This window comes from Orcinus orca, chromosome 18 (assembly GCF_937001465.1).
Source record: "Orcinus orca chromosome 18, mOrcOrc1.1, whole genome shotgun sequence".
NCBI classification, from domain to species: domain Eukaryota; kingdom Metazoa; phylum Chordata; class Mammalia; order Artiodactyla; family Delphinidae; genus Orcinus; species Orcinus orca.
The window spans coordinates 57257139-57276433 of NC_064576.1; the positions used below are offsets into that span (position 1 = coordinate 57257139).

At 41.1% G+C, this 19295-nt stretch overlaps 1 protein-coding gene and 1 long non-coding RNA gene across 2 annotated transcripts in view; one reads left to right on the forward strand and one right to left on the reverse strand.

Annotated features, from left to right (window-relative positions):
* The window catches only part of GTF2F2 (general transcription factor IIF subunit 2), a 152258-nt gene extending 141874 nt beyond the window's left edge, over positions 1-10384 (forward strand). The window contains exon 8 of the mRNA XM_004274574.4: positions 9844-10384. Within this exon, the coding sequence (XP_004274622.1) occupies positions 9844-9963 (120 nt within the window). The 3' untranslated portion in view covers positions 9964-10384. The remainder of the gene's footprint in view (positions 1-9843) is intronic.
* The window catches only part of LOC125961962 (uncharacterized), a 52837-nt gene continuing 37352 nt past the window's right edge, over positions 3811-19295 (reverse strand). Inside the window, exon 2 of the long non-coding RNA XR_007473165.1 lies at positions 3811-3855. This is a non-coding gene — a long non-coding RNA (uncharacterized LOC125961962). The remainder of the gene's footprint in view (positions 3856-19295) is intronic.

Consider the following 19295-nt stretch of genomic DNA (forward strand, 5'->3'; position numbering starts at 1 on the left):
CCGCGGAGCGGCTGGGCCCGTGAGCCATGGCCGCTGAGCCTGTGCGTCCGGAGCCTGTGCTCCGCAACGGGAGAGGCCACAACAGTGAGAGGCCCGCCTACCGCAAAAAAAAAAAAAAAAAACCACTAGAAACTGTATATAATTGCTCCCTTTGAAACACCAAACTGCGAAGACCATTTTGAGCCCTAGCATACTGTTCTCTTAACACAGCACCCATTTCCCAGTGTTTCTCTAAACATCCATTTGTATTAGAAGTGTCGTCGAAAATCAGCTCTAATTATAACTGAACCTCTTCATTTCCTTATGCTCTAAATCCACTCAATTTCACGTCAAGATTCAGGGAAGTTTATCTTTAATTATTGATGACCCTTCTAAATCAGCAGCCCCAATCATGTCGATCCAGTGGACCATTTACTTTTGAATTCAGTGTATGTAATTGAACAGTTTGCATGCTTTTATAAAGTAAGTTCAAATCAACAAGAAAAATGAGGCAGAGATTTGCATGGCTTTGATTGTGAAGCAGCTTGGTGCCCGCACTTCAAATTGCCTAGCACTAAATAATGCTGAACAGACTTGTTTATTTGCCCAAAGTAAGCTTTTGATAAAACCGATGCAGCAATAAGGTAGTGTTAACATAATCCTCAGAGTTTGTTTCCAGACAGGCCTAAATAAATACTTGAACAGAAATAAGTGAAATTTGGCATCAGTGAGATACAAGAAGATATGCTTTTTTAAAGGATAAAATAGCTAGGGAATTTGATATACTGAGCATTTCTCCTGTCAAAAAAATAAAATTTTATTTACAAGTATATGTTCCTATAGATCTGTGAATTGGTAGGGACTCTTTCAGCTGCAAGAAAGAAAAACTCAGCTCAAACTAGCTTAAACAAAAATAGAATTTATAGGCTCCTGTAGCTGGGAAGTTCAGGAATGCATCTTGCTTTAGACATGGCTAGATCCAGCTACTAATATTATTTAGTTAGAACTGTCCCTCCCCATCTCTCCACATCTTTCCTCATCATTCTGTGTGTTGTCTTTATCCTTAGGCAGGATCTTGCCATGTGGTAACCAAAGTGGCCTCCTGAAGCACCTCACAGCTAGCAGCCTCAAAGCAGAAAGACAATATCTGTCCTGATGATTCCAGCAAAAGCTCGGGGAAGATTTTAATTGCCCTGATGGGGGTTGTTTGCTTATTCCTGAGCCAAGGGTACGGAAGTCCATCAACCGAGCCCACTGCCTCTCCCACCCTTGTGCCACACTGCTTGGTACAGAAGTAGCACCTGATGAGTCATAGTCATTTGACTGTTATCTCAAATTTAGTTTGTTGAAAACAAAACTCTTGATTTCTACACCCCTCCAACCCCGACCCCCCAGACTTCCCCATTGCAGTGACACCACCATTCCCCAAGTTGCTCAAGCCAGACATCTGTACTCCTGTTTCCTCTTCATGATATCTATATTACACATTATGGTACATATATATCATATATATGTTATATATCTCTGGCTCAGGATCTTAAAAGATAAAAGTAATCCTGGAGATAATCTAGTCTAAGTTGTAGTCCCAGAGAAGGAAGTTGCCTAGTGGCTTGAAGGCATCTCTTACCACATTGCCTCTTCTATCCAGACATGTGTATACAACCAAAGACAAGCAAAGAAAATGTTTTTCTGACAATAGGAGCCCCTTTTTAATGAGCAGGGGGGAAGCTAATTTCTCTCTCAGGCAGACTGCTTTCAAATGTCTGTGTTATTAAGAATCACCAGGCTTCCCTGGTGGCGCAGTGGTTAAGAATCCGCCTTCCAATGCAGGGGACACGGGTTCGAGCCCTGGTCTGGGAAGATCCTACATGCCGCGGAGCAACTAAGCCCGTGCGCCACAACAACTGAGCTTGCGCTCCAGAGCCCGCGAGCCACAACTACTGAAGCCCACACGCCTAGAGCCCGTGCTCCACAACAAGAGAAGCCCCCGCAATGAGAAGCCTGCACACTGCAACTAAGAGTAGCCCCCGCTCGCCCTAACTAGAGAAAGCCCGCGTGCAGCAACAAAGACCCAACACAGCCAAAAGTAAAAATTAATTGATAAATCAATTTTTTAAAATTGTATCGTTAAAAAGTTGAAACCAACTTAAAAGAATCATCATCGTTAATCTAAGCTAAGTACATAGAGAATGGAATCTGAGCTTTATCTTACCTCATTCAGTTTCTAATCCAAAGTAAAAATGGTTTTTTTATTTTTAATTTTTTTATAAATTCATTTATTTTTATTTATTTATTTATTGCCTGCGTTGAGTCTTCTCTTGCTGCGCGCGGGCTTCCTCTAGCTGCGGTGAGCGAGGGCTACTCTTCATCACGGTGCGCGGGCTTCTCATTGCGGTGGCTTCTCGTTGTGGAGCACAGGCTCTAGGTGCATGGGCTTCAGTAGTTGTGGCACGTGGGCTCAGTAGTTGTGGCTCGCAGGCTCTAGAGCACAGGCTGAGTAGTTGTGGCGTACGGGCTTAGTTGCTCCACGGCATGTGGGATCTTCCCGGACCAAGGCTGGAACCTGTGTCCCCTGCATTGGCAGGCGGATTCTGAACCACTGTGCCACCAGGGAAGTCCCCAAAATGGGTTTTTTTACGTGTTTGAAGTTCCTTCCCAAATGTACTACTGAATAATGCTGTTTTTATTATAATGTCTTGTCCTGACATATGCTTTCCCTTTTTTACATGATTCCTTTTTCTTCTTTTCCCCTGAATCTTTATCATTTCCTTTCTGTTCACATATTTCCTTTCTATTCTCTCTTCATGTCTCCTTTAACTGGAAGTTTTCAGTTTTGAATGGTACTACCAAAACTAAAAAGACCACCAATTTCCCAGCAGAGCATATTAGCTAGTGACAGCCCTTTGTGAGACTCTTTTTTTTTTTTTTTTTGCTGCGTCAGCTCTTTGTTGCGGGGTGTGTGTGTGGGCTTCTCTCTAGTTGTGGTGCGCGGGCTCAGTAGTTGTGGGACGTAGGCTTAGCTGCCCCACGGCCTGTGGGGTCTTAGTTCCCCGACCAGGGATCAAACCGATGTCCGCTGCGTTGGAAGGCAGATTCTTAACCACCGGACCACCAGGGAAGTCACGAGACTTCCATTTTAAAAAATAATTATTTGCAGTGGCTGGTTAACTTAGTTGGTTAGAAGGTGGTGCTAAAAAATAACTATTTGCTTGTGAATTTGAGCCTCAATTAAAAGTTTTAGAATATGAAATGTCATACTAAAATAAATTATTAACTATGTTGAATATAAAAGGATAAAAGTTAAGCACATTTATGAAATTTTAATGCTTTCCTTATGAGTAGAAGGTTCTAGTAACTAATAGATTTACTACTAATGAGTTTATTATGAAATAGTAACGTTTTCTCTTTTAATTTATTGTACGGTTTGTTTCAGCCTTTTTACTGTTTTTTCTTTTTTACCTTATTTCTGCATGGGGTAAAATTGGGGGTGAATTTACTAACATAACCAATTGAGTCCATATTTTACGTGAGATATTACATAGGTAACAGCAATATCTGACATAGGCTCCCAGTATGCAAAATTGGGCATTATTTACATACAGAATTTACATAGAGTTTTAAATTAAGCAGTAGGCCACACAATTTATGTTTATTCTGAAAAATGTCATTATTCATAAAATCTCTTTCTCCACCCTTCCAGTCCCATTTAATTTTAAAGGGAGGGAAAAGTAAATGTTTAAGCTCATTAACTGCTTTCTCCTGATTTCTTTATTTAGTCCCTGAGCAAGCTAGAAGGAAGGACTTGTTTTAAGCTTGCCATCCTTATGGGAATTATCTTTTTTTTTTTTTTTTTTTTTTTTTTTTTTTTTTTTTTTGCTGTACGCGGGCCTCTCACTGCTGTGGCCTCTCCCATTGCGGAGCACAGGCTCCGGACGCGCAGGCTCAGTGGCCATGGCTCACGGGCCCAGCCGCTCCGCAGCATGTGGGATCTTCCCGGACCGGGGCAAGAACCCATGTCCCCTGCATTGGCAGGCGGACTCTCAACCACTGCGCCGCCAGGGGAGCCCCATCAATCCTTTTTTAATCCTTAGCCAGCAAACCTTTTATCTACTATTGCCTTAAAGTAAAACTTTACTATCTATTCCAGATATTTTAAGGGTGAATAATGCTTCATTGTTGAGAATACTAGCTAATTTTCTAAAAATTCTTTATGGTAAAATATATACCTAAAGAGTCTCATTGCTTGCCATTTAATTTCGAGCAATATTTTCAAGTGGACTAATAATAACTCTGCCAATTGATATCTTCTTATTTTTTGTACATTCTAAACTACTTGTCACACCAAATGCACTAATAGGTAGTTTCCATGGTTCTAAATGCAAGAATTCATATTTATATTTCAATAGGAATTTTTTTCATCTTTATTAAGTTTTAGATATCTTTGTATGTTCCTAGTTAACACTTTTAACATTAACTATATGAATATATGTATGTTTCTTTCCCCCAGTTGGAAGCCGTCATATCCCAGCCTTGGAATACCTTGCAGTATTCCAAGGTTAAGTTATGTTTAGCATACAAATAAACTAATACAGTTTAGAAGGCATGTCTTTAAACATATAGTTAAAATTAAAAGTTTTGGCCCAAAGGAAGTAAACTTTATCTGAAATATGGAAGTATGTGAATCATTTGCAACTCACTGCTGGACAGATGAAGTGTTAACTAAAAGTAAGATGATTTACCAGCACATGAATATTAATGCAGTGATAAATTTCTTCTTTAGAATTTGGATTAAGCCATAAAGTAGGGCTGGGGGTGGGTAGAGTTTGTGGCTTGGCCATTTCATTACCGATCATCTCTCTGCTTCTTAGAGTTTTACAAAGGGAGGAATGCAGGCTGTGGGACCCTGAGAGGAGGACAGGGTGGAGACTAGTATAAAAACAGAGATGAAACCAGAAAGAAAAGAGGAGAAAAGTGCTGAGATGGCCCATGTTCCAGAGATGCCCTCAGTACCATCTTCCCTCTCCTGTTCACAGTTATCTCTGTCTAAAGGAATGAAACATAGGTTGCCTTTGTTCACAGCTTATGTATAATGTGCAGTTTGTTTATCTTTTTAATGAAAGAATTTTGTGCCTGGGAGCCACTGACATCTTCATCAGTAAGTCCTCTGTTCTGTTAACCTTGTTTAAAGGAGTCACAGTCAGTCACATGAAAATCACATAAATATGAAGTGATACTTTGAAATTATCACATAACTGATCATGAATGCCCTTGCCTCCTGGGTCACTTTATAAAACTCAGGTAGCAGTTTCCCTTTGGAGACTCTGTTAACCAGTGCCATCTTTGGTATTGATTTACATGACGCACATTTATTCCAACCTTTTCGGGAAGATTTTGTGATGATAAGTCTAGTAGGGTTATATCTTTAGCTTATCTAAAGCATTATTATTTGGTGATCAGCTCTCTGTCAAAGATATATGTTTTTTTATCAACTTCTAGGAATTTAGTTATAGTTAGTTTATTATTATGTATGTTAATGCTTAACACTCAAATGACCGATAAAATGAAATGCAGATAAATCTTCCATTTGGCTGACAGAGCAGTAGAGGAAAAGATGATATGAAAAATGGCAGAGGTGGAAGCTGGTAAGGAGGGAGAAGAAGAGAGGCTAAAATAGTAGGCTACTGTGCCCTGTGACCCTACACAGGTTTGTCTTGATCTTGGGGGAGAGATCAGGAATTTGATCTGTGAATTTCCAGCTTTTTGGCCACCACCATTTTGTCTTGATCCACACATGCACACCACATCCTACTCACTAGACCTCTCTGCTCCAGTATGTGCTTTGCCTTTCCCTTGCAAGGAAGGTGTAATGTTCTATCCCCTTTTTCTCTGTATTCGGGCTTGCTGTAAATACCCTCCCACACATCTCTTTGATGAAGAATTGCTGGACCTGAGCCAATTTATTATTTCAGATCTTGTTCTGCAGAACTGCCCACAGTTGGTAATGAGAAATCTTTCCAATCCTATGTGACATAAAGGTGATCTACTCAGTTCTGGAATCTGGTGTTTAAAATACAAGTGATGAGGCAAAAGATTAAATTGCAAAATCAGTGTTTAGAATTAGTAAGAGGAGAACTAGTTTCCCTTGATCCCTGCACAGACTTGCCATTCAGTTCAAATGATCAAATGTACATCCTCAAAGAACCTAACATCTTGACTCCGGCTGGGTTAGGTGCCCCTTCCAAGTGCTCCCATAATGTCCTGCGTGTTATGTCCTATTACTGTGCTTCTGTTTTAGTTTATGATTGCCTGCTTATATGCCTTTGTTTCCCCCATTTAACACCCTGATCTTAAACTGTGAACTCTGTGAGGATGACTGCACACTGTGTGCCACTCAGCCTGATACTAGAATAAATATTAGTGTGAAGGTATACATTTTTTAAAAGGAAAGTTAGATTACCAATTAATCTTCAATCCTGCTAAAACCTTTAAAATCTCCACCTCGGGCTTCCCTGGTGGTGCAGTGGTTGAGAGTCCGCCTGCCGATGCAGGGGACGCGGGTTCATGCCCCGGTCCGGGAAGATCCCACATGCCGCAGAGCGGCTGGGCCCGTGAGCCATGGCCGCTGAGCCTGCGCGTCCGGAGACTGTGCTGCACAACGGGAGAGGCCACAACAGTGAGAGGCCCGCGTACCGCAAAAAAAAAAAAAAAAAAAAAAATCTCCACCTCAGTTGGCTTTGTCTCAAATAATATTTTAGCACTATAATACAGATTTTAGTAGTAAATGTCATTCAGATTCAGGTAATACAGTTTAATCAATTTTTATTTCTCAAACCGGGTCATTGCCCTATATGTTAATGAGATGAAAAATGAAAACAACTAGAATTAGAGGTTTATTCCTTTGGGCCTTCTAAGTGACCTCCCCACAGCCAACCACACTGTCCAAAACCCTCTTAGCTCCTTACTCTTAAGCACACCCATTTCACTCACTATCAGTGCGCTGCAGCTCTGATGTGCAGTCGGGCCCTGCAGTGGGAGCACAGGGTTTGATGGGAGGGATAGACATGTACACAAAGAGTTATAATATAGTTGAGGGCTCTCCCTGAAGTAGGTACAGTGTGAAATGTAGATCTGAGAGGTAGGACCATTAGGGAAAGTTTCTCTGAGAAAGTGACATTTGTGCTGAGTCGGAAAGGATGAGGAGTTCAGATCTGAGAGAAGGGGATGCGCATTACAGGGAAAGGGTAGGGCACATGGAAAAAAACCAAGAGCGTGCAGACGCAGAAATGGCAAGTGCGCGTATGGGGAGGTGTTAGAGAAAGAGGCCAAAGGGCAAACACAGACCTGGGTGGATGCCTGTGAAAGAATTTGGAATTTAACCTGTAGGCCAAAGGGGAAGTCAGAGAAAATTCTGAAACAGAGAAATGACATAATCTCACTGTTCTCTACCTATGTCTTTCCTTCAAGGATTTTCTGACCTTGTTTTTCTGTATTATTACTACCACTTTCTCTGCTAATGCTTTGTGCCAAGTTAATTCATTTAGTTATAGTAGAATGGTCTTAGGTTGCAGTTTGGAACATTCTCAAACTTCAGAAGTTTGCCCCTCCCTCCCCAAAAGATTTCTGTACCATGCTAGATATGGCGACCCTCATCCCATCTCGTTACCTGACAGATTGACAGACTGTGACTGTCTCATTGCATTCTTATTGTTAAAAAAGAAAAAAGAGCGACATCTTTATAAAAAACAAATAACTCCATAACCTTATTATACTACTGATAGTTTAATAAAGTGAGGGTGGGCGATACATGAAGACAACTGAATTTGTACCCTTAAGACTTTCTTAATATTTTGTGTTTAACCCTTTCTAGGCTTTTCATCTTCTGTATCCAGATTATAAATGACCCTGCTAGACTGGAAGTGAAGAGCGTCTGTCAGGCAGCCACCATGCTCCTGGCGCTTGCTCTGTTCATTTCTGACCCATCACAGTGCATCCACAGTTGCGTGATTGTTTGTGCCCAGGGTCTGGCCATTCTCACAATAAACCATTCTTTGGAATTTTACAAAGAAGTCATTCATGGCACCTAAACTGAAAATCAAAGCCCAACCCATCATTTTCCACTTACGAATCCTGTTTATTAGAAAGTAGTTTACGAACAGTGTCCCATTTTTTTCGATGCAATCTGAAGTAGCAGATGGCAGGCGTGCACATTACCTGGCTGTCTGAAGCTCACCTGAGTAATTCGCTTACTCCTTACGGGTGGGTCCTTCGGTGAAGCCAGCTGCAGAAGGTGTGGGAGGCAAGCAGGCCTTTTCCTGGGGAAACGCAGGCCTCCTTTGGTTCATTGCTGCCACCTGCTGGGACCTGGCAGCCAGGATGGGGAGGCTGCTCCAGCGAGAGCTGAGCCATCCAGGGCTGTTTGAGGGACCCGTACGTAGTTCCAGTGCTGAACAGGTGGCCCTAAATGGAAGTACGTTATCAGCTGTAGAGCATTATACCAGTCTGTGTAAGGTGGTGTTAGGTGACGTTGATTCACGCATGCTCTTCAGCAACAGTGAGGCTGAGAAAAATAAGTAATACTTCGAGGACCCAAAGGTGCCAGACTGTTAGAGCCAGAAGAATCCCTTAAGCAGGTGCTGTGGATTTTAGTGTAGTTAAATCAGGCTCCTGGGGGCTTGTGAAATGCATAGTCCCATGCCTAGCCCCAGAGATTTTGATTCACTGTCTCTAAAATGGGGCTTATCTCACAGGCTCCTATGAGGTTCTGATGCAGATAGTCTAGCACCACACTTGAGAAAGGCACTGCCTTAAACATTATCAAGGTAAGAGCTTCTCAGCCATTTTTCTAATTAGTGCCTCATTTCAGTAAATTTAAAAAATTTACATATATTACATCTTCCATCCATGGGATGGGTCACTGTAATGTACCTGTAACTGGTTCTTTGAAGCATACACATAAAAATTATTGTTGGGTTGGTTTGTTCTGCAGCAAAAAAAGAAGAAAAAAGTCCGTTTTAAATGATTAACTTTTCTGTCTTCCCCAAGAAGGAAGTACTGTAATTTGTATTGATCAGTTTATAGTGAAATGCTTTTTCACCTTGGGCGTTGGCAAGCAACGGTGGGGTTTGATATTACATTTGTCATAGCCATCATTTTCATGACTGTAGTAAGCATTTGGGTAATACTGAATTTTCAGGTGCCGGAAATACCATAACGCAGTGTTCTGCCCTCCGTCATCACTCACCTCTTTCCTTTGGTGGAGCCAAGCACAAGAAAGCTGCAGCCCCCAGAAGAAAAATAAGTAGCCCAATAGCAAGTTTGAGAACTCACCTTAGAACTGAGAATTCTGGGTACCTATCATGTGCTTGCTTCATAGAGTATTAATGTCCCAAAGATATATGTCATTTTTTTAATATATGCTCCTGCTTCTGAAACAACTGTTTCCAATCCAAGAATAACCCTATCTGACTGTGAACTCAGTGCTGCCACTGAACTCAAGGGCAGATCACACTTGGTATGCTGTGTAATCTTAATAAATTAAGCACAAGCAAATTTTCTAGTGTATTTTCATCTAGACTTTTTTTTCTTCTTTTTTTTTTTTTCTTTAGCTCTCAAGGTTGCTGGCATTCAGGACTTCCAACCCCTTTAATGCAAATGATCATATATTTAATGCAGTTTTCACGTATTGTATGCCTGGAGTCAAAACAGCAGTTTATTGAACTTCTTTATAGAGAAATCTTGTCGAGCTTTCAGGATCATAATTTTTATTACTAATAAAAGTGTGGTTTGGTGTATCATTTTATTTTAAATCTTGTTTCCTGCGTTCATAATCTCATCTGTCAAGGTTATTTTGTTTTTGTTTTTCAGTCGTACCTGAAGGAAATCTTAAAAGAAATTGGTATTCAAAATGTAAAAGGGATCCACAAAAACACGTGGGAGCTGAAGCCAGAGTACAGACATTATCAAGTAGAAGAAAAGAGTGATTAAGAAGACTCGAAGCCTGCCTGCTAACAGAACAACTAAAGGGTGATGCGCTAAGCAAACGGCCTTGATAGGTGAAATCCTTGAGCACCATCTGTTATAGGGGGAAAATGACTGGTACTTTAATTTCTCTAGGTAAATTTTTTAAACAATAATTCTTGTCAAGTTGCTTAAGTGATTTTTGAGGAAAAAGAACACATTTATTTATATACTTAATCAGATTATTCATGATGCGGTTGGGGGTTGAAGAAGGCTTTTCTTTTTAAAATGTAAAATTAGGAAATGTTTTCTAAATGAGGACTCCCTGTACTTGTTTCTCTCTGAGGAGCTGAGGTGATACAGATCGAAACCAAATGGCATAGCAGGAAAAAAGTAGTCAACTACAGAAACTCTCAAAAGGAATTAAAAAGAGTTCCTTCATCTGAAACTGTCGAAGAACAAAGCTGTCTTTATTTTTTTTTAACAGGTGTCTGTGTTTCATGTTCACGCACATTAATGAAAGGATAGCATTTATGTTTGTACTAAGATAGCTGTCTTCATCATTAGCTTATTTTACCCTAGCGATAGTGACATGAGAAATGGAAAAAATCATGGTCAATTAGTCTTTCTTTCTTTCTTCTTTTAAAATAATTAGAAATTGGGAATTCCCTGGCCATCCAGTGGTTAGGACTCCGCACTCTCACTGCTGAGGGCCCAGATTCGATCCCTGGTCGGGGAACTAAGATCCCACGAGCCCTGTGGTGTGGCCACAAAAAAAAGAAAAGAATAAAATCATTAGAAATTAAATACTTTTCCAGTTCAAGATATTTATCCCCCACCCAGATTATAAGTTTCTCAAAGACTGACTTTGCCCCCCAGCTTTTCCTGCACCCTCGGCGGGTGTGCACCGACTCTTGCTGTTTACAGACTAGATGCGGGTTGTAGGGGTGAGGCTGATAGGTGCAGACAGCAAGGTTGATGCCAGTCCCTGGGGAATGAAAGTGCTTCTTTTATCTTTCTCTTTAATGAATTTAAAATAAAAGCAATACGTGTCCATGGTTAAAGTCTTTCTAGTACAAAATGTTATATATTAGGCAATCCAAAAGCATACCCATGAACAAGACCATCAGAACCAAAGAAGCTTTAGCAAACTAAACACAATGAAAAGCGTCTTCTTTACTTGTTAATTTTGTCAGCTGCAACCAGGAAGCAGCAAATGCCAAAATTTGTTAATGTTATGTAATTAAAGCAAATCAAGGAAATAATCTATCCACTGAGATAAATATTTTCCTGTATTATTTGATTTTTAGCAGCAGAGCACCAGAATGCTGAGGCTGGGTACCACTGCATTAAGAAAAATTTTGTCCTTGCATTCCCACCGTAAAATAAAACTGATTGAGGAGGGTGGTCCCGTTCCCTCCCCTACCTCCAATTGTCTTATCCTGCCTTGCTGTGGCGCAGGAACCAAATGTTGTATCCCCATTACCTTTCAATTCCTAGTTACTTAAGCCTCGGTGTCAGAAAGCAGATGGACAATGGTGTGATAAATCCGTATAGAGCTGAGAATTCGGGACACCTGTCATGCGCTTTGTTCATAGTACATACCTTCCCCCCAAACCTTGTCTTTTTGGAGGTATGGTACTGCCCTGAAACAGACCTGTGTCTCCGCTACCCCTGCCTTTTGTTTTTGTGGTGACACACCTGCCAGATTGAACTTGCTGGCTGCTGGTAGAGTTTCCAGGGCAGAACTTCATCTCATTTGAAGCTATGCTTTGGTATTTTCTGCAAACCTGGTTTCTTTAGCTTGTTTTAGTGACCTTGTACCTCATCACACCTGATAGTATCTGCTTGTGTCTCTTCAACAACTTGTTATCTGTTCAGTAGGATAGCTAATCTAGGTGGTTGACTGGTGCCGTTCCTGATTAATTTTTTTGAAATTGCTTTCTTATTTAGTACAAAAATACAGCTATTGGCCATGGAGGAGACTCTCCCTTCCACCTGGGTTCCCTTTTTTCTTTTATTCCAGGATTCTCTTGCCCTGATAAACATGGTTTTGGCAGCCAAACATCCTAAACCCTTATAACCACTGTGAGATGGAGAGAGAGGAAGGCTGATAAGGGAGATACACATCTGGTAAGATGCCACATCGTAAGAGGAGAGGAAGGCCATATTTAACAAATGAGATGGTTAAACTCAACTAGTGCACCCGCTTTGGGGATATTTTAACTGACAGAATGTAATAAGATTATAGTTGCTGGGCAGTGGAAAGCTTTGAAATCACATGTTGCCACAGTAACATCTAAAGTGATATATCTTAAAAAAGTAAACAGGTTTTGCTCTATTGTAACAGAAGCAGCTCTCCTGGATTTCAGCAGAGTTGCATTTGTTCCTAATGGTCTGTGAATACATTTTCTTTGAAGCTGTTTTCATCATTGTTGGTACATATTAGTGATAATGAGAGTAAACAGTGCCTGGCCATGTGTTAAATGCTCTAAAATATTATCTCATTTAATCCTCAGACTTAGTGCTAAGACATTATTTTTTTTAATTTAGAAGTATACCTTATATAAACACTGTTACATCAGTAATATAGTGTTTTGTCATTTTATTTTTATAACCTCTTTATAAACTAAAAATGAACACGTATTATACAGAGACATTGAAATGACATGTACAGTATTTGTTCAGTTACTCTTGCCTAGGAGATAGTCAGGTTCTTTCTAGTTTAAAATCTATTTCTATGTCTCTGAAATGAAGAGAAACTAATGATTCAACATATACTTAGATCTAATCACTAGATGCCCTTCTGCTCTACAGTAAACACCGTCAATATCATCAGGCGGTTAGCTTGATGAGCATAAACATATTAACTTTATTAATGTGCTTATTAACCTTATTAATGAACTCGTTAACCACTCTCTCTTACAGATATTTTATGCTATTGATGAAATGCTTCTTTTTTATTATTAAAGCTTTGCTTAATTGTGTAAGTAACACAGACTCATGTAACTACATAAACGATCTAGAGATATGTAGTGTAATGACCAGGTATTACACATAGAGAGGCACATTGCAGCAATTCAGTAATGACACACTTCAGCAGATGCAATCAGATCTCTCCCGGGTTATAAATTAGTGCTAAGTAAGAGGTAGATAATGTCCATTTTATAGAACCATTTCCTGCCCAACATATTATCATGAGTACTGATCCCTCTTTAGGGGAATTCTACCCTTGGGGTAAAGTGAATACCAGAGTATACTTTCCCAGAAGCCCACACATGCCTCCCTCCCCCCAGTCTTATCTCCATACCAGGAAAAGGGCTATCAAAACGGCAGCCAAATTTGGCATCCCTGCTTGAATCCAGACACCCAAACCTCCCTTACCCACAGGATGAAGATTACATTCCCTCCTTTAAAGTCAAGCTCCTTTTGCTGACATTTTAATCCCTATTACACTTCAAGTATCCAGGTAGGGTATGCAGCTTTAGAGTGGACTCTTAGACCTGCATCGGAGTTCAGGATGGCAGTGGAATGTGACAGGAGGACGGAGCACTAGCTGATGGCCAATGTATTGGCCATTTTCCCTGGCATTTGTGTGACGGTCCAGGAGGTGGTAAGCTGGTTGTCTTTTTGGTTCAGTTTTCATTGCTATGTGAGTCCAGAGCAGGTTCCTAAGCCTAATATCATTTTCATAGTGTGTAAGAGGAGGGAGCAGAGGTCACTTTTTAACATTAGTTTTCTTCACATACTCCCATCCTTTCTTCTTCCTACTTCCTTTCCTTTGAGCAGGTAGCACCATTGATTATACAATATTATGATGTAACATCTGACAGACCAGCAGTATAAGTCTTTAATGGTTTAATATAAGAAAATTAAAAGCAGCTATACTTTTGTGTCTTAGGAATTATCAGTGGTTAATTGATAATTATCAATAATTGGTTACTGATAATTGGTTAATTATCAATGGTTAAAATTTTTTTAATTTAAAAAAGAAAAAAATTAACAGCTTTTATCTGATTTTGTTAGAAATCGTCTAAGTTAAAAAGGACTTTTTCAATACTCTAGCTTCCAGTTTAAACTAAATTCTGTCAAGTCATTTAGTCTTAAATTTTAGGGTTTTAAAGAATGATTTCTTGGGAATTCCCTGGTGGTCCAGTGGTTAGGGCTTCGTGCTTCCACTGCAGGGGGCACCGGTTCGATCCCTGGTCGGGGAACTGAGATCCTGCATGCTGCGCAGCGTGGCCAAAAATAAAAAAGAAAATAAATTTTTTAAGTTTGCTTTTTTTTAAAAAAAAAGAATGATTTCTTAAGGTATACCATATTTTTAAATGTTGAAATTTGTATTTAAAAGGTCTTAAGAAGATAAGAGTTTTTAACTCTTTTGTAAATGTAAGTACACCAAAAGAGTATGTTGCTGGACTAAAAACTTTAATCTGGTGGGGTCATGGAACATGGTGGCTGTTTATTTGGCAAGTATTAATTGACCATGAATATATCCCAGGCGCTGTGGATATAAGCGTGCTAGGCATTAGAGGCATTCACAGTCTAGTTGGAAATAGAGAATGTAGATGGATTATAACACCACGTGGGCACAGAAGTGTGAACTCAGTGTTGCAGTCCATCAGGATTTTCCAGTTAATTCATGTTGCCATTTATGCTCTACGTGGATTTCCAATTTCTAAAGCATCTGGATGCAGTAGTATATACTTAATTTTAAAACTCCTTTGAAAATAACCATTGATAATTCCTAAGACACGAAAGGATTTATACAGTGCCTAAGAATCATTATTATGAACACATACAGTGGATGTCTGTAATACATCAGTCTTGTTAATAGAATACTAAAGTGCTTACTGGGCTAGTCCTCGTGACTTTTAAGCGTTACTTCTTTTTGCTATTCTAATTTCTCCTTGAACAAAAGCCTACCAACCACTTTAGCCATTTATTCGTTCGTTCATTCAGTGAAAACCCACTGACTGCCCATTGTATGCCAGGCGCCAGGGGTAAAGGTGGTGTTTGTGGTAATGTGCCTTACATGCCACCAGTTCTCTGCCTACCTTACTAAATAAGCAGGAAGAATAGCTTGTGTTTATTGGACTCCTACTATGTGCCAGGCACTGTGCTAAGCGTTCGACTCCTATAACTCGTGTAATCCTAACAACCCTACAACAGCATGGGTTCTCTTATCACCCTTGTTATATAGATGTGGAATTCCAGGCACCGAGAGGTTAACAAGCCTGACCAAGGTCATACAGCAGTCAGAGCCATTGCCAGGTTCAAATCCCAGAGCAGCACTCTGCAGTGCAGGCTCTTAGTTACTGTCCTGTGTTGATAATGGGTGCTGCGCTGCTGATTACCCAAAGCTGTAATGCACCTGCCCATGTTTGGGAGGTTTTTGTTTGCTTTGTTCTTCTTATTATTATTGAGATATAATTGACATATAACTTGTGTTTGACTTCTGACTAATGGGCAGCAGAGTCTCTTCTGAGTTGTTTTGTCTTCAGAGATTTATTTCCAATTCTTGTTCAGGTTCTAGAGTTTCTTTTACTTGTGGGATGAAGTTCCTTTTTTTGCTGTAGATTCAGATGAGGTATTTCCCAGGAACGAATGCAGGTGGCCACTGCATTTGATTTGCTTACATTCTCGACTGCCCAGTGAATGTTCAATCCCAGACTCGTGAGAAAGATGCTGACTTGGCCGGTCCCAGTTGAGGGTCTCTGCCATGGCCTAGTGAGCACAAAGGAAGTTCCTCAGCATAAGACTGCAGGTACAGAGCTGAGCGAATAAGACAGGTCCTTGCTTTCAAAAACTCACAGTGTTGAAGAGGACTTGGAAACAAATACATGGCAATACAGTGTAGTAAGTGCAGCAGTAGAAGTACATGGCAAAACGTTTTAAGAGCTACCCGGATTCAAAGCCTGTGACTTGCAGCAAGTTGTTTACCTTCTGTTCCTCAGTTTCCTCATCTGCAAAATAGGAATGTTAAGAGTATCTACTGGGCTTCCCTGGTGGCGCAGTGGTTGAGAGTCCGCCTGCCAATGCAGGGGACACGGGTTCGTGGCCCGGTCCGCGAAGATCCCACATGCCGCGGAGCGGCTGGGCACGTGAGCCGTGGCCGCTGAGCCTGCGCGTCCAGAGCCTGTGCTCCGCGACGGGAGAGGCCATAACAGTGAGAGGCCCACGTACCGCAAAAAAAAAAAAAAAAAAAAAGTATCTACTGAATAGAATGTGGAGAAAATTAAATGAGTCAATATATGTAAAGCACTTGGAACACTGCATGACACATAGAAAGTACTTTATAAGTATCAACTTTGTCATATACAAAATATGTAAAATACAGAAGTAGTACGGAGCATGAAATGATTGATTACATCTTTGAGGAATCAGGAAAGCCGTCTTAGAGGAGTTGATATCTGAAGTGGGTTTTGAAGGGTCTAGGAGTTTAATAAAAGTCAAGAGGCAGGAAATACAGAAAGAACAAGCGTAAGGATATTAGGAGCAGCCTTTCTTCACAAGGTAGTTGGAGTGAGAACCCACACACCCCTTCAGTGTTCTTACAGATATCGCTCAGTAGCAGAGGAGTGTAGCTGGCCGAGCTGAGTCCAGCCTGAGTCTCATGGCAGAACTTGGAGGTCAGGTAATCGCACCCTGGGCCTAGGTGGAATGGGTGAGGGTTCAGGCAGGGCTCACCTCCTTCGGTTGTACACACAAGCTCAAAATGATGCAGACGACGCAGTTGCTCCCTTATTTGTAGCATGCTTTTCACATTGATTTATTCCTGAACACGTTTCTTTAGTATGGGCCTATTAGAGTAGCAGTCCAAACCAACCTTAGTGAATCATGTGTTAGAGGTTTGAGGTTCCAATCATTTGCCCCTCACCACTGCAAACTAATCAATAAAGATAAATAGGGAGTAAGAACTAAAGGGGTCAAACGATTCCGTTTGGAGGCCCACTAACTCCTAGCTGGACTGGAGGACCTAGCTAAGAGCTGAGGCTGAAATAGAGCTTTCTTTACCTATCCTTCGCCTCAGTTAGTGACCATTAGCCAGCCACTGGTTGTTGCTTGGCCTGACTTAAGCATTTGCAGGTGAGAAATCTGGAGCAGCTGGAAGAAGACATCCAGATGGCCAACAGATACGAGAAAAAATACTCAACATCACTAATCATCAGGGAAATGCAGATCAAACCACAATGAGCTTTCACCTCACACCTGTTAGAATGACTGTCCTCAAGAAAGACGAGAAGTGTTGGTGAGAATGTGGAGAAAAGGGATCTCTTGTATACTGTTGGTAGAAATGTAAATTGGTTCAGCCACTATGGAAAACAATACCAAGGTTCCTCAAAAAATTAAAAGTAGATCTACCAGGCTTCCCTGGTGGAGCAGTGGTTGAGAGTCCGCCTGCCAATGCAGGGGACGCGGGTTTGTGCCCTGGTCCGGGAGGATCCCACATGCCGCCGAGCGGCTGGGCCCGTGAGCCATGGCCACTGAGCCTGTGCATCCGGAGCCTGTGCTCCGCAACGGGAGAGGCCACAACAGTGAGAGGCCAGTGTACCGCAAAAAAAAAAAAAAATCTACCATATCCAGCAATCCCACTTCTGGGTGTATATACCCAAAGAAAATGAAAACAGGATATCAAAGAGATATGTGGGGCTTCCCTGGTGACGCAGTGGTTGAGAGTCCGCCTGCCAATGCAGGGGACACGGGTTCGTGCCCTGGTCCGGGAAGATCCCACATGCCGCGGAGTGGCTGGGCCCGTGAGCCATGGCCGCTGAGCCTGCGCGTCCGGAGCCTGTGCTCCGCAACGGGAGAGGCCACAACAGTGAGAGGCCTGCATACCGCAAAAAAAAAAAAAAAAAAGGTCTCTCAATTCAATAATAACAAAACAACCCAACTTAAAAATGGGCAATAGATGTACACATACGCCTCACCGAGAAGCTGTGGATGGTCAAAGAAGCACATGAAAAGCTGCTCAACATCGTTGGTCATTAGGGAAATGCGAATTAAAACCACAGCAAGGTAAGGTTACATACCTACAAAGATGGCTAAAATTTTAGAAACCTGACAGTACCAAGTGCTGATGGGCATGCGGAGCAACCAGAACTCTCACACGTGAGAATTGCTCCTGGGAATGCAGAAGTGTACAGGGACGTTGAAAAGTAGTTTGGCATTTTTTTGTAAAGCTATACATACCACCATACAACCCAGCAATCCCACTCCTAGGTATTTGCCCAGGAGAAATGAACATAATACATGCACACAAACAGCTGTACACAAATGTTTAAGCAGATTTAATTCTAATTGCCAGAAACTGAAAACCACCCAAATGTCCACCAACTTGTGCCTAGATGAACTGTAGTGTAGGCATGCAGTGGACTACAACTCAGCAATGAAAGTAAAGGACCGAACGATACAGCCATTTGGATGAATCTCCAATGCCTTGTGCCAAGTGAAAGAAGCCGGACATGTGGGGCTACATACTGTTTGCTTCTGACTGTATGACATTCTGGAAGCAGCAAAGCTATGGGGATAAAAACAGGTCAGCATTTGCCCGGGGTTGAGGGTGCGTGAACGGGTTTACTACAGAGAGACACAAGGGAACTTCTGTGGTAATGGAACTCCTGATCGTGGTGGTGGTTACATAACTGTGTTTGTTAAAACATAATCTGCACATTTAAAAGGGTGAATTTTACTGCATGTAAAGTATACCTCAATACACCTGGCTTTAGAAACTTAAACTGGATGAAAACTGGAAAAAATATCCATCAATAGGGAAAAGTTAAACAATGACTCATCCGTATTATGGAATGTCTGCAGCCGTTAAAAAATGAGATACAAGAATGTATACTGCCATGGAAAGAGTTCAGTATTCTTGAGTGTGAAAAGCAAGTTTCAAATCAGTGTGAATAGTAAGGTCCCATTTCTGTTAATAAAAGCAAAACAAAGTATGTATTTCTACATGAGCACACATGTATATAAACAAGAAAAAGTCAGGAAACACACCAAACTCTTTAACAGAGCTACCTCGAGGGAGGAGACTAGAATAGGGAGAAGGGCAAGGGGGAGGTTTATCTTTATGTGTGTACAGTCAGTCCTCTCTATCAGTATTCATTGTACTGCGCCATTGTTTATGAGGGACTTGAGCGCCCGCAGATTTTGGTATCCGAGGATGTTGTTGGAATCAATCATCTGGATACCGAGGGATGACTATTTTTATAATGAGAGTGAGTATATTACTGACTTGAATATTTGAATATGTGTTTATATATATATATATGTATGTATATACATTACACTACCTATATTTTAAAAGGAGAGCATGGCTTTTATGAAATAAACTAACTTACAAAGATACACCC